The 13,954-nt window shown below is 63.8% G+C and overlaps 1 protein-coding gene across 1 annotated transcript in view; it reads right to left on the bottom strand.

Moving 5' to 3' along the window:
- LRRC4B (leucine rich repeat containing 4B) overlaps positions 1–9,162 on the bottom strand; it is a 13,462-nt gene extending 4,300 nt beyond the window's left edge. The window contains exon 1 of the mRNA XM_069882745.1: positions 9,107–9,162. Within this exon, the coding sequence (XP_069738846.1) occupies positions 9,107–9,162 (56 nt within the window). The remainder of the gene's footprint in view (positions 1–9,106) is intronic.
- Positions 9,163–13,954: the final 4,792 nt, after the last annotated feature.

Here is a 13,954-nt window from a genome sequence, read left to right as displayed (position 1 = left end):
GGGGTTGCAGCGCTGGATGCATGGGAAAGGGGGGTGGGAGAGGGGATGGGAGAGGGAATGCAGGGCTGGATGCACGGGAAGGGGATGGGAGGGGGGATCCAGGCCTGGATGCACAGGGAAGGGGATGGGAGAGGGGATGGGAGAGGGGATGCAGCGCTGGATGCATGGGAAGAGGATGGAAGAGGGGATGGGAGAGGGGGATGGGAGAGGGGATGCAGCGCTGGATGCATGGGAAGGGGGTGGGAGAGGGGATCCAGGCCTGGATGCACTGAGAAGGGGATAGGAGAGGGGATGGGAGAGGGGATGGGAGAGGGGATGCAGGGCTGGATGCATGGGGAAGGGGATGGGAGAGGGGGTGGGAGAGGGGATGGGAGAGGGGATGCAACCTGCATGGATGAGCAAGGTGATGGAAAAGGTGATGGAGAAGAGGAGGCTGAGGGGAGACCTCATTGCTCTCTCCAACTCCCTGAGAGGAGGTTGTGGAGAGGAGGGAGCTGGGCTCTTCTCCTAAAACAGGGACAGGACGAGAGGGAACGGCCTCAAGCTCCACCAGGGGAGGGTCAGGCTGGACAGCAAGAAATAAAAAATCATGGAAAGGGTCTCTGGGTGCTGGAACAGGGAGGGGGTTGAGTCCCCTGCCCTGGAGGGGTTTGAGGGCCGGGTGGACGAGGCGCTGAGGGACACGGGTTAGTGATCGATGGGAATGGTTGGACTCGATGATCCGATGGGTCTCTTCCAACCTGGTGGTTCCATGATTCTATGACTCTAGGATGTACGGACAACGTGATGGAAGGGGTGATCATAGAATCATGGAATCACCAGGTTGGGAAAGACCCATTGGATCATCGAGTCCAACCGTTCCCATCAAGAATTTAAGGTGATGGGTCAAGACATAGAATCATAGAGTCATTAAATCAGAGAATCATGGAACCACCAGGTTGGAAAAGACCCATTGGATCATCAAGTCCAACCGTTCCCATCAAGAATTTAAGATGATGGGTTAAAATATAGAATTATAGAATCATCGGGTTGGAAAGACCATGGGATCATCAAGTCCAACCGTTCCCATCAAGAATTTAAGGTGATGGGTTAAAATATAGAATTATAGAATCATCGGGTTGGAAAAGACCCATGGGATCATCAAGTCCAACCGTTCCCATCAAGAATTTAAGGTGATGGGTTAAAATATAGAATCACCAGGTTGGAAAAGACCCATTGGATCATCGAGTCCAACTGTTCTCATCAAGAATTTAAGGTGATGGGTTAAAATATAGAATCACCAGGTTGGAATGGACCCATGGGATCATCAAGTCCAACCGTTCCCATCAAGAATTTAAGGTGATGGGTTAAAATATAGAATCACCAGGTTGAAAAGACCCATTGGATCATCGAGTCCAACTGTTCTCATCAAGAATTTAAGGTGATGGGTTAAAATATAGAATCACCAGGTTGGAATGGACCCATCGGATCATCAAGTCCAACCGTTCCCATCAAGAATTTAAGATGATGGGTTAAAATATAGAATTATAGACTCATCGGGTTGGGAAAGACCCATGGGATCATCAAGTCCAACCGTTCCCATCAAGAATTTAAGGTGCTGGGTTACGATATAGACTCATAGAGTGATAGAACCATAGAATCACCAGGTTGGAAAGGACCCACTGGATCATCGAGGTCCATACACGTGTGCAGCATCGATATAGACCCCCCCTGCTTGCACAAGCACGTGCAACAGGAGCCTCACCCCCCCCCGCGCTCGCACACCCATCACGCGCACAGCCCCACGTGCAACCCGCACCCTCGTGCGTGCACCCGCACCCGCTGGGGCAGCTGATTCGTGTGCCCACACGCGTGTGCAACACCCCGGGAGTGCCCCCCGCGTGCACAACCGGCGTGCAAAAGCATCCCTGGTGGAGGCACGCGCGCGTGCAACCGCGTAACCCCCTCCCCGCATCCTCCTCGGTGCTTGCACACGCGTGTGCAACTGCACCCACCCCCCTTGCAGCCTCCTCGGTGCTTGCACACGCGTGTGCAACAGCACCCACCCCCCTTGCAGCCTCCTCGGTGCTTGCACACGCGTGTGCAACTGCACCCACCCCCCTTGCAGCCTCCTTGGTGCTTGCACACACGTGTGCAACTGCACCCACCCCCCCTTGCAGCCTCCTCGGTGCTTGCACACGTGTGTGCAACAGCACCCACCCCCCTTGCAGCCTCCTCGGTGCTTGCACACGCGTGTGCAACTGCAACCACCCCCTTGCAGCCTCCTCGGTGCTTGCACACGCGTGTGCAACAGCACCCACCCCCCTTGCAGCCTCCTCGGTGCTTGCACACGCGTGTGCAACTGCACCCACCCCCCCTGCAGCCTCCTCGGTGCTTGCACACGCGTGTGCAACTGCATCCAGCCCCCTTGCATCCTCCTCAGTGCATGCACAGCCGTGTTCCCCACCCCCCCTGCTTGCACACGCGTGTGCAACCACATCCTTCCCCCCATCCCTTCAGCTCCCCCCCAGCTCCATCCCTTGCACACGCGTTTCCCCTTCCAGCTCCATCCCTTGCACACGCGTTCCCCCCCCAGCTGCATCCTTGCACACGCGTTTCCCCCCCCCCAGCTGCATCCCTTGCACACGCGTGTGCCCCCCCCGGCCTTACCCCCGGCCTCGCTCGGCCGCTCCTCCTCCTCCTCCTCCTCCTTCCTGCCCCCCCCCAGCTCCTTCCTGCGCCCCCCCCCCTTCCTGGACCCCCCCTTTCCCCTTCCTGTGTGTGTCCCCCCCCCCCCCTTCAATCTCGGCTGCAGCAGCAGCGCCCCCCCCCCTCCTCCATCCATCCCCCCCCCCCCCCGCAGCTGCATCCATCCCTGCATCCCGAGTGGCTCCGCCCGCGCTGCTGCTGCTGCTGCTGCAGCTCCTGCTGCCTGCAACCCCCCCCCACTGCACCCCCCGAACCCCCCCCCTGCAACCTCCTCTGCAACCCCCCTCATTGCATCCCCTCCATGGCACCCCCTGGCCCCCCCCTGCAGCACCCCCCCACTGCACCCCCTGCAACCCCCTCTGCACCCCCCCAATTGCACCCCCTCTACCCCTCCATAACCCCCATGACACCCCCAAATTGCACCCCCCCACTGCAGCCCCTGCAACCCCCATTGCACCCCCTCAGCAGCCCCCCCTACAGCCCCTGTTGCACCCTCTGAACCCCCTCTGCACCCCCATATTGCACCCCCTGCACCCCCTATTGCACCCCCTGCACCTCCTCTACACCCCCCACTGCACCCCCCTGCAACCCCCTCTGCACCCCCCCCAATTGCACCCCCTCTACCCCTCCATAACCCCATGACACCCCCCAAATTGCACCCCCCCATTGCACCCCCTGCAATCCCTATTGCACCCCCTCAGCAGCCCCCCCTACAGCCCCTGTTGCACCCCTCTGAACCCCCTCTGCACCCCCCACTGCACCCCCTGCAACCCCCTCTGCACCCCCCCAATTGCACCTCCTCTACCCCTCCATAACCCCCATGACACCCCCAAATTGCACCCCCCCGTTGCACCCCCCTGCAATCCCCATTGCACCCCCTCAGCAGCCCCCCCTACAGCCCCTGTTGCACCCTCTGAACCCCCTCTGCACCCCCCCATTGCCCCCCCTGCACCCCCCCAGCAGCCCTCCTGCAACCCCCCCGTTGCACCCCCTGCACCCCCTATTGCACCCCCTGCACCCCCTCTACACCTCCCACTGCACCCCCTGCAAACCCCTCTGCACCCCCCCAATTGCACCCCCTCTACCCCTCCATAACCCCCATGACACCCCCAAATTGCACCCCCCCATTGCACCCCCTGCAATCCCTATTGCACCCCCCTCAGCAGCCCCCCCTACAGCCCCTGTTGCACCCTCTGAACCTCCTCTGCACCCCCCCATTGCCCCCCCTGCACCCCCCCAGCAGCCCTCCTGCAACCCCCCCGTTGCACCCCCTGCACCCCCTATTGCACCCCCTGCACCCCCCTCTACACCCCCCATTGCACCCCCTGCAACCCCCCCTGCAGCCCCCCCACTGCACCCGCTGCAACCCCCTCTGCACCCCCCCAATTGCACCCCCTGTACCCCTCCATAACCCCCATGACACCCCCAAATTGCACCCCCCATTGCACCCCCTGCAATCCCTATTGCACCCCCCTCAGCAGCCCCCCTACAGCCCCCGTTGCACCCTCTGAACCCCCTCTGCACCCCCCACTGCACCCCCTGCAACCCCCTCTGCACCCCCCCAATTGCACCTCCTCTACCCCTCCATAACCCCCATGACACCCCCAAATTGCACCCCCCATTGCACCCCCTGCAATCCCCATTGCACCCCCTCAGCAGCCCCCCTGCAGCCCCCATTGCACCCCCTGCACCCCCCTATTGCAACCTCTGCACCCCCTCTGCACCCCCTGCAACCCCCCTGCACCCCCATTGCACCGCTGCACCCCCCCATGACACCCCTAAATTGCATCCCCCCATTGCACCCACTGCACCCCTTGCACCCCCTCTGCACCCCCCAATTGCACCCCCCGCACCCCGAATTGCACCCCCTGGAAACCCCCATTGCACCCCTTGCAGCCCCCCCTGCAATCCCCACTGCACCCCCTCAGCAGCCCCCCCTACAGCCCCCATTGCACCCTCTGAACCCCCTCTGCACCCCCAAATTGCCCCCCTGCACCCCCCCATTGCACCCTCCAATTGCACCCCCTCTGCACCCCCCAATTGCACCCCTTGCACCCCTCTGCACCCCCCAATTGCACCCCCTCAGCAGCCCCCATTGCACCCTTTGCACCCCCAATTGCACCCTCCAACTGCACCCCCTCTGCACCCCCCAACTGCACCCCCTCTGCACCCCCCAACTGCACCCTCTGCACCCCCCATTGCACCCCTTGCACCCCCCTGCACCCCCCAATTGCACCCCCTGCAGCCCCAATTGCACCCCCTCAGCAGCCCCCATTGCACCCCTTGCACCCCTCAATTGCACCCCCTCTGCACCCCCCAACTGCACCCCCTCATCAGCCCCCCTGCAACCCCCATTGCACCCCTGCACCCCCTATTGCACCCCCTATTGCACCCCCTATTGCACCCCCTGCAACCCCCCTGCACCCCCAATTGCACCCACTCAGCACCCCCTAATTGCACCCCTTGCACCCCCTCAGCAGCCCCCATTGCACCCTTTGCACCCCCAATTGCATCCCTTGCACCCCGTCTGCACCCCCAATTGCACCCCCTCTGCACCCCCCAATTGCACCCCTTGCACCCCCTTTGCACCCCCTCAGCAGCCCCATTGCACCCCCAAATTGCCCCCCTGCACCCCCCCAGCAGCCCCCCTGCAATCCCCACATTGCACCCCCTGCACCCCTCCATTGCACCCACTGAACCCCATCTGCACCCCCAATTGCACCCTCTGCACCCCCTCTGCACCCCCCAATTGCACCCCTTGCACCCCCTCTGCACCCCCTAATTGCACCCCCACTGCCCCTGCAATCGCAACCCCTCTGCCCCACCCCCCAATTGCACCCCTTGCACCCCCCTCTGCACTCCCCATTGCACCCCCTGCACCCCCCAATTGCACCCCCTGCACCCCCCAATTGCACCACTTGCACCCCCTTTGCACCCCCTCAGCAGCCCCCATTGCACCCCCCAATTGCACCCCCTCAGCACCCCCTAATTGCACCCCCTCTGCACCCCCCAATTGCACCCCTCAACACCCCCTAGTTGCACCCCCTCAGCAGCCCCCATTGCACCCCTTGCACCCCCCAATTGCATCCCTTGCACCCCCTCTGCACCCTCCAAATTGCACCCCCTGCACCCCCCAACTGCACCCCCTCTGCACCCCCCAACTGCACCCCCTCAGCAGCCCCCATTGCACCCTTTGCACCCCCCATTGCACCCCCTGCACCCCCCAATTGCACCCCCCTGCACCCCCCAATTGCACCCCCTGCACCCCCCAATCACACCCCCTCGGCACCCCCCAATTGCACCCCCCTGCACACCCCTTGCACCCCGTCTGCACCCCCAATTGCACCCCCTCTGCACCCCCCAATCGCACCCCCTCAGCAGCCCCCATTGCACCCTTTGCACCCCGAATTGCACCCCCTCTGCACCCCCAATTGCACCCCCTCTGCACCCCCGTCAGCAGCCCCCATTGCACCCCCCAATTGCACCCCCTCTGCACCCCCCATTGCACCCTCTCAGGAGCCCCCATTGCACCCCCTGCACCCCCCAATTGCACCTGTTGCACCCCCTCTGCACCCCCATATTGCACCCCCTCTGCACCCCCCAATTGCACCCCCTGCACCCCCCATTGCACCCTCTGCACCCCCCAATTGCACCCCCTCTGCACCCCATACTTGCACCCCCTCAGCAGCCCCCATTGCACCCTTTGCACCCCCCAATTGCACCCCTTGTACCCCCTCTGCACCCCCAATTGCACCCCCTGCACCCCCTTGAACCCCCCTTACACCCCCTTGCACCCCCTGCACCCCCTTGCACTCCCCTTGCACCCCCCTGCACCCCCCCTGCACCCCCTTGCACCCCCCCTTGCACCCCCTTGCACCCCCGTGCACCCCCCACAACCTGTGCACAAGCATTTGAACACGCGCATGTGCGACCCCCCAGCTCACACCTGTGCTCACACGCGTGTGCGACCCCCAGCTCACACCTGTGCTCACACGCGTGTGCGACCCCAGCTCACACCTGTGCTCACACGCGTGTGCGACCCCCCAGCTCACACCTGTGCTCACATGCATGTGCGACCCCCCAGCTCACACCTGAGCTCACAGACGTGTGCGACCCCCCAGCTCACACGCGTATGCGACCCCTCACCTCACACCTGTGCTCACACGCGTGTGCGACCCCCCAGCTCACACCTGAGCTCACACGCGTGTGCGACCCCCAGCTCACACGCGTATGCGACCCCTCACCTCACACCTGTGCTCACACGCGCGTGTGACCCCCCAGCTCACACCTGTGCTCACACGTGTGTGTTTCCCCTCACCTCACACCTGTGCTCACACGCGCGTGTGACCCCCCAGCTCACACCTGTGCTCACACGCGTGTGCGAATCCCAGCTCACACCCGTGCTCACACGCGTGTGCGACCCCCCAGCTCACACCTGTGCTCACACGCGTGTGCGACCCCCCAGCTCACACGCGTGGGCGACCCCTCAGCTCACACCTGTGCTCACACGCGTGTGCGACCCCCAGCTCACACCTGTGCTCACACGCGTGTGCGACCCCATCTCACACCTGTGCTCACACGCGTGTGCGACCCCCCCAGCCCACACCTGAGCTCACACGCGTGTGCGACCCCCCAGCTCACACCTGTGCTCACACGTGTATGCGACCCCCAGTTCCCACCTGTGCTCACACACGTGTGCGACCCCCCAGCTCACATCTGTGCTCACATGCATGTGCGACCCCCCAGCTCACACCTGAGCTCACAGATGTGTGCGACCCCCCAGCTCACACCTGTGCTCACACGCGTGTGCGACCCCCCAGCTCACACGCGTATGCGACCCCTCACCTCACACCTGTGCTCACACGTGCGTGTGACCCCCCAGCTCACACCTGTGCTCACACGCGTGTGTTTCCCCTCACCTCACACCTGTGCTCACACGCACGTGTGACCCCCCAGCTCACACCTGTGCTCACACGCGTGTGCGAACCCCAGCTCACACCCGTGCTCACACGCGTGTGCGACCCCCCAGCTCACACCTGTGCTCACACGCGTGTGCGACCCCCCAGCTCACACGCGTGTGCGACCCCTCAGCTCAAACCTGTGCTCACATGTGTGTGCGACCCCCCAGCTCACACCCGTGCTCACACGCGTGTGCGACCCCATCTCACACCTGAGCTCACACGCGTGTGCGACCCCCCAGCTCACACCCATGCTCACACGCGTGTGCGACACCATCTCACACCTGTGCTCACATGCGTGTGCGACCCCCAGCTCACACCTGAGCTCACATGCGTGTGCGAACCCCCAGCTCACACCCGTGCTCACATGCATGTGCGACCCCCCCGCTCACACTCACGTGCTCACACTCGCTCACACTCACTCGCACAAGCGCCCCCCCTCCCCCAAACTGGGACCAGTTTGACTTCCCGAAGGAAACTGGGAACGCTGGCGGGGGGGGGGAGGGGGGCCCTATAGCCCCTATAGGGACCGGGGGGGGTCTGTGAGGGGCCCTATAGCCCCTATAGGTCCAGGGGGGGCCTATAGGGGCCCTATAGGCCCTATGGGGATCTAGGGGGGGGGGGCTGCAGCTCTTATAGGGACCAAGGTGGTCTATAGGGGCCCTATAGGCCCTATAGTTACAGGGGGTGTCTGTGGGGGGCCCCTATAGCCCCTATAGTGACCAGGGGGGTTGTCTCTGGGGAGGCCCTATAGCCCCTATAGGTACAGGGGGGTCTATGGGGGGCCCTATAGCCCCTATAGGTACAGGAGATGTCTATGGGGGGCCCTATAGCCTTTATAGGGACCGGGGAGGGGGTCTCTGGGGAGGCCCTATAGCCCCTATGGGTTCAGGGGGGGTCTATGGGAACCCCTATAAGTCCAGGGGGGGTTTATGGGGGGCCCTATAGCCCCTATGGGTACAGGGGGGTCTATGGGAGCCCCTATAGCCCCTATAGGTCCAGGGGGGGTCTCTGGGGGGCCCTATAGCCCCTATGGGTACAAGGGGGTCTATGGGGGCCCTATAGCCCCTATGTGGACTGGGGGGGCCTATGGGGACCCTACAGCCCCTATAGTTACAGGGGGGCCTCTGGGGGGCCCTATAGCCCTTATGGAGACTGGAGGGGGTCTCCGGGGGGCCCTACAGCCCCTATAGGTACAGGGGGGTCTAAAGGGGCCCTATAGGGACCAGAGGGGTCTATGGGGGCCCCTATAGCCCCTATGGGTACAGGGGGGTCTAAAGGGGCCCTATAGGGACCAGAGGGGTCTATGGGGGCCCGTATAGCCCCTATAGGTACAGGGGGAGCTATGGGGGCCCCTATAGGGACCAAGTGGGGGTCTATGAGGGGGCCCTATAGCCTCTATAGGGCCCCGGGGGATCTAGGGGGGCCCTATAGGGGCTATAGGGGGGTCCAGGCCTTGCCGCATCCCCCCCCCCATCATCTCCACAGCTCCCGTCACCATGGCAACCGTCACCATGGCAACGCGCTTCCCCCCCCCCCCCCCCGTGGGGATCCCTGGGGTGCTGGGATGAACTGGGCTTAAACTGGGATAAACTGGAGAGAGACTGGGCCTATCCTGGGAAACAGAGGGGGGACTGGTTCATACTGGGAGGAACCGGTCTCTACTGGGAGGGATTGGTCCGTATAGGGAGGGATTGGCCTGTACTGGGAGGGACTGGTCTCTACTGGGAGGGATGCAGGGGTGCACTGGTCCCTACTGGAAAGGATGCAGGGGGAACAGGGCTATACTGGGATGCCTACTCGATACTGGAAAGGATGCAGAGGGTGACTGGTCTGCACTGGGAGGGGCATGAGGGGCTGGTCCTTACTGGGAGGGGGCACTGGTCCTTACTGGGAGGCTGAAGGGATGCCCTGATCCTTACTGGGAGGCTGCAGGGATGCCCTGATCCTTACTGGGAGGTGGCAGGGATGCTCTGGTCCTTACTGGGAGGCTGAAGGGATGCTCTGGTCCTTACTGGGAGGATGCAGGGATGCTCTGGTCCTTACTGGGAGGATGCAGGGATGCTCTGGTCCTTACTGGGAGGCTGCAGGGATGCTCTGGTCCTTACTGGGAGGCTGCAGGGATGCTCTGGTCCTTACTGGGAGGCTGCAGGGATGCTCTAGTCCTTACTGGGAGGCTGCAGGGATGCACTGGTCCTTACTGGGAGGCTGCAGGGATGCACTGATCCTTACTGGGAGGCTGCAGGGATGCTCTGGTCCTTACTGGGAGGATGCAGGGATGCTCTGGTCCTTACTGGGAGGATGCAGGGATGCTCTGGTCCTTACTGGGATGCTGCAGGGATGCCCTGATCCTTACTGGGAGGGGGTAGGGATGCTCTGGTCCTTACTGGGAGACTGCAGGGATGCCCTGATCCTTACTGGGAGGATGCAGGGATGCCCTGGTCCTTACTGGGGTGCTGCAGGGATGCTCTAGTCCTTATTGGGATGCTGCAGGGATGCTCTGGTCCTTACTGGGAGGGGACAGGGATGCCCTGGTCCCTACTGGGAGGCTCAGGGATGCTCTGGTCCTTACTGGGAGGGGGCCAGGGAAGGGAGGGGGGGTACTGGGGCCCGCGGGGGGGTTACTGGTCCATACTGGGACCCCGCACTCACCGGGCCGGGCCGCAGCATCCCTCCCGCGGCCGCCGGGGCCCCCGCGCCGCCCCCCCCCCCTTTTCGGCTCCGCTTCGGCTCCGCTTCGGGCCCGGTTCGGATCCGGAGCGGTTCGGGTTCGGCTCCGCCTTGGGGTTCGGCTCCGCTCGGCTCTTTCCGGCTCCGTTCGGGTTTCGGGTTCGGCTCCGTTCGGCTTTTTACGGCTCCGGCTCCGCTCGGCTCCGGCTCCGCTCGGGGTTCGGCTCCGCTCGGGTCTTTTCGGGCTCCGGTTCGGCTCCGCTCGGCTTTTTCCGGCCCCGCTCGGCCCCGGTTCGGCTCGGGTTCGGCTCTTTTCGGCTTCGCTCGGAGCCGGCGTTAGTGGTGGGGGGGGGGCGGGGATGGAGCGGGAGGGGAGGGCTGGGGGGGAGGGGACAGGGGGGACATGGAGGGACATGGGGGGACATTGGGGACATGGGGGGACATTGGGGACATGGGGAATGGGGATGTCCCCCCCATCCCATCCCCGGGTCCCCCCCATGTCCCCAGTCCATCCCCCGTGTCCCCAATCTGTGTCCCATCCTGGTGGCCCCCAAGTCCTGCTGTCCCCCCATGTCCCATCCTGCTGTCCCCCCATGTCCCCATGTCCCCCCATGTCCCCTCCCCGTGTCCCCATGTCCCCTCCTTGTGTCCCCATGTCCCATCCCTGTGTCCCAATGTCACATTCTGGTGTCCCCCCATGTCCCCCCATCCCTGTGTCCCCCCATGTCCCCCCATGTCCCCCCATCCCTGTGACCCCCCATGTCCCCCCCGTCCCCCCATGTCCCTGTGAACCCCATGTCCCCCCATGTCCCTGTGTCCCCCCATGTCCCTGTGACCCCCCCATGTCCCCATATCCCTGTGTTCCCCCATGTCCCCCCATCCCTGTGTCCCCCCCATGTCCCTGTGTCCCCCCATGTCCCCCCATATCCCTCTGACCCCCCCATGTCCCCCCATGTCCCTGTGTCCCCCCATGTCCCCCATATCCCTCTGACCCCCCCATGTCCCCCCATGTCCCTGTGTCCCCCCCATCCCCCTGACCCCCCCATGCCCCCCATGTCCCTGTGACCCCCCATGTCCCCCCATCCCTGTGTCCCCCCATCTCTGTGACCCCCATGTCCTCCCCCGTGTCCCCTCATGTCCTCCCATCCCTGTGTCCCCCCCATGTCCCTGTGTCCCCCAATGTCCCCCCATCCCTGTGTCCCCCCATGTCCCTGTGTCCCCCCCATGTCCCCCCATCCCTGTGTCCCCCCATGTCCCTGTGACCCCCCATGTCCCCCCATGTCCCTGAGTCCCCCCCCATCCCTGTGTCCCCCGCATGTGCCTGTGTCCCTGTGTCCCCCCATGTCCCTGTGACCCCCCCATGTCCCCCCATCTCTGTGTCCCCCCATGTCCCCCCATGTCCCTGTGTCCCCCCGTGTCCCCCCATGTCCCTGAGTCCCCCCCCATCCTTGTGTCCCCCCCAACCCTGTGTCCCCACCATGTCCCTGTGTCCCCCCATGTCCCCCCCCTCATGAAACCACAAAGACTCGGGGGGGGGGGTGTTTATTGGGGGGTTTATGGCTTCGGGGCCCCCCCGATTGGACACACACATGGGGTGGGGGGGGGTCTGGGGCTTGGTGGGGGGGGGGGTACAGACACTGCCCCCCCCCCCAGACAGACATTGGGGGGCTGGGGGGGCCCCCCCTTATAACACATTGAGGGGGGGGGCAGGAGCTGGGGGGGCTCATACACAGACACGGGGGGGCCATAAGTAGACATTGGGGGGGTCTTTTTTTTGGGGGGGGGGTCATACACAAACACGAGATGGGGGGGTTAGATTGGGGGGGGGGGGGGGCGTCCAGGCTGCCTGGGTCCCTTTTTTGTGCCCCCCCCTCCCCTTACAAACACATTGGGGGGGGCTGGGGGGGGTGGATTGAGGCCCCCCCCCCCATATACACATATTTGGGGGGGGTCCAGGACACCTGGGACCCCTTTTTTTTGGGGGGGGGGTCATACACAGACATTGGGGGGGGTCCTATACTCCTGGGACCCCTTTTTTGGGGGGGGGCATATAAATACGTGTCCCCCCCCAAAGACATTGAGGGGGAACCTGGATGCCTGGATCCCCTTTTTTTTTTTGGGGGGGGACATATAAATACCCCCCCATATAAAGAGGGGGGGATCCTATAGACCTGGGACCCCTTTTTTTTTGAGGGGGGGGCATATAAACACATCCCCCCCATAGATTGGGGGGGGTCCTATATGCCTGGGTCCCCCTTTTTTTGGGGGGGGCATATAAATACGTGTGTCCCCCCCCCCAAGACATTGAGGGGGGGTCCTGGATGCCTGGGACCCCATTTTTTTGGGGGGGGCTCCCCAATATGAACACATTGGGGGGGTCAGGGCCCCCCCATATACAGACAAGGAGGGGGGGGCACATACACATATATGGGGGGGGCCCAGACCCATTTTTTTGGGGTCCCCCCCTCAGACACATAGTGGGGACCCCCCCAAAACACACATATTAGGGGGACCCCCCCCATAGGAACATATCTGGGGGGGGTGGAAGCGATTTGGGGGGCCCCCCCCCGGCCCCCCCAGACACAGAGAATTTTGGGGGGTTGGGGGGGGGGGTCCCAGACCCCTCGGTCCCTTTTTTTGGGGTCACAGTGGGGGGGGCCGAACCCCCCCTTGGCGTGGGGGTGGGGGGGGCCGGGGGGGCCCCATGGCTTCGGAGTCGGGGACCCCCCCCCGGCCCTGCTGGAGCCTGCGGGAGAGAGGGGTGAGAGTCCCAGTATGGCCCAGTGCCTCCCAGTATGGCCCAGTGCCCCCCCCATAGAGCCCAGTGCCTCCCAGTATGGCCCAGTGACCCCCAGTATGGACCAGTGACCCCCCCATAGAGCCCAGTGTCCCCCAGTATGGCCCAGTGCCCCCCAGTATGGCCCAGTGCCTCCCAGTATGGCCCAGTGACCCCCCCCATAGAGCCCAGTGCCTCCCAGTATGGCCCAGTGCCCCCCAGTATGGCCCAGTGCCTCCCAGTATGGCCCAGTGATGCTCCCAGTATGGCCCAGTGCCCCCCCCATAGAGTCCAGTGCCCCCCAGTATGGCCCAGTGCCTCCCAGTATGGACCAGTGACCCCTCCAGTATGGCCCAGTGCCTCCCAGTATGGCCCAGTGCCCCCCCCATACAGCCCAGTGCCTCCCAGTGTGGACCAGTGCCTCCCAGTATGGTCCAGTGCCCCCCAGTATGGCCCAGTGACCCCCCCATACAGCCCAGTGCCCCCCAGTATGGCCCAGTGACCCCCCCATACAGCCCAGTGCCTCCCAGTATGGACCAGTGACCCCCCCATACAGCCCAGTGTCCCCCACCATAGAGCCCAGTGCCCCCCAGTATGGCCCAGTGCCCCCCCCATACAGCCCAGTGCCTCCCAGTATGGCCCAGTGCCCCCCAGTATGGCCCAGTGCCCCCCCCAGTATGGCCCAGTGCCCCCCCCTAGAGCCCAGTGCCTCCCAGTATGGCCCAGTGCCCCCTAGTATGGACGAGTGCCCCCCCCATAGAGCCCAGTTCCCCCCAGTATGGCCCAGTGCCTCCCAGTATGGCCCAGTGCCCCCCCCCAGAGACTAGTCCCTCCAAGTCCTTCCCAGTCCCTCCCAGTCTCT

This window comes from Phaenicophaeus curvirostris, unplaced genomic scaffold (genome assembly GCF_032191515.1).
Source record: "Phaenicophaeus curvirostris isolate KB17595 unplaced genomic scaffold, BPBGC_Pcur_1.0 scaffold_304, whole genome shotgun sequence".
Taxonomy (NCBI): domain Eukaryota; kingdom Metazoa; phylum Chordata; class Aves; order Cuculiformes; family Cuculidae; genus Phaenicophaeus; species Phaenicophaeus curvirostris.
Note: the sequence above shows the minus strand (reverse complement) of the source record. Positions and strands in the feature narration are given on the sequence as shown.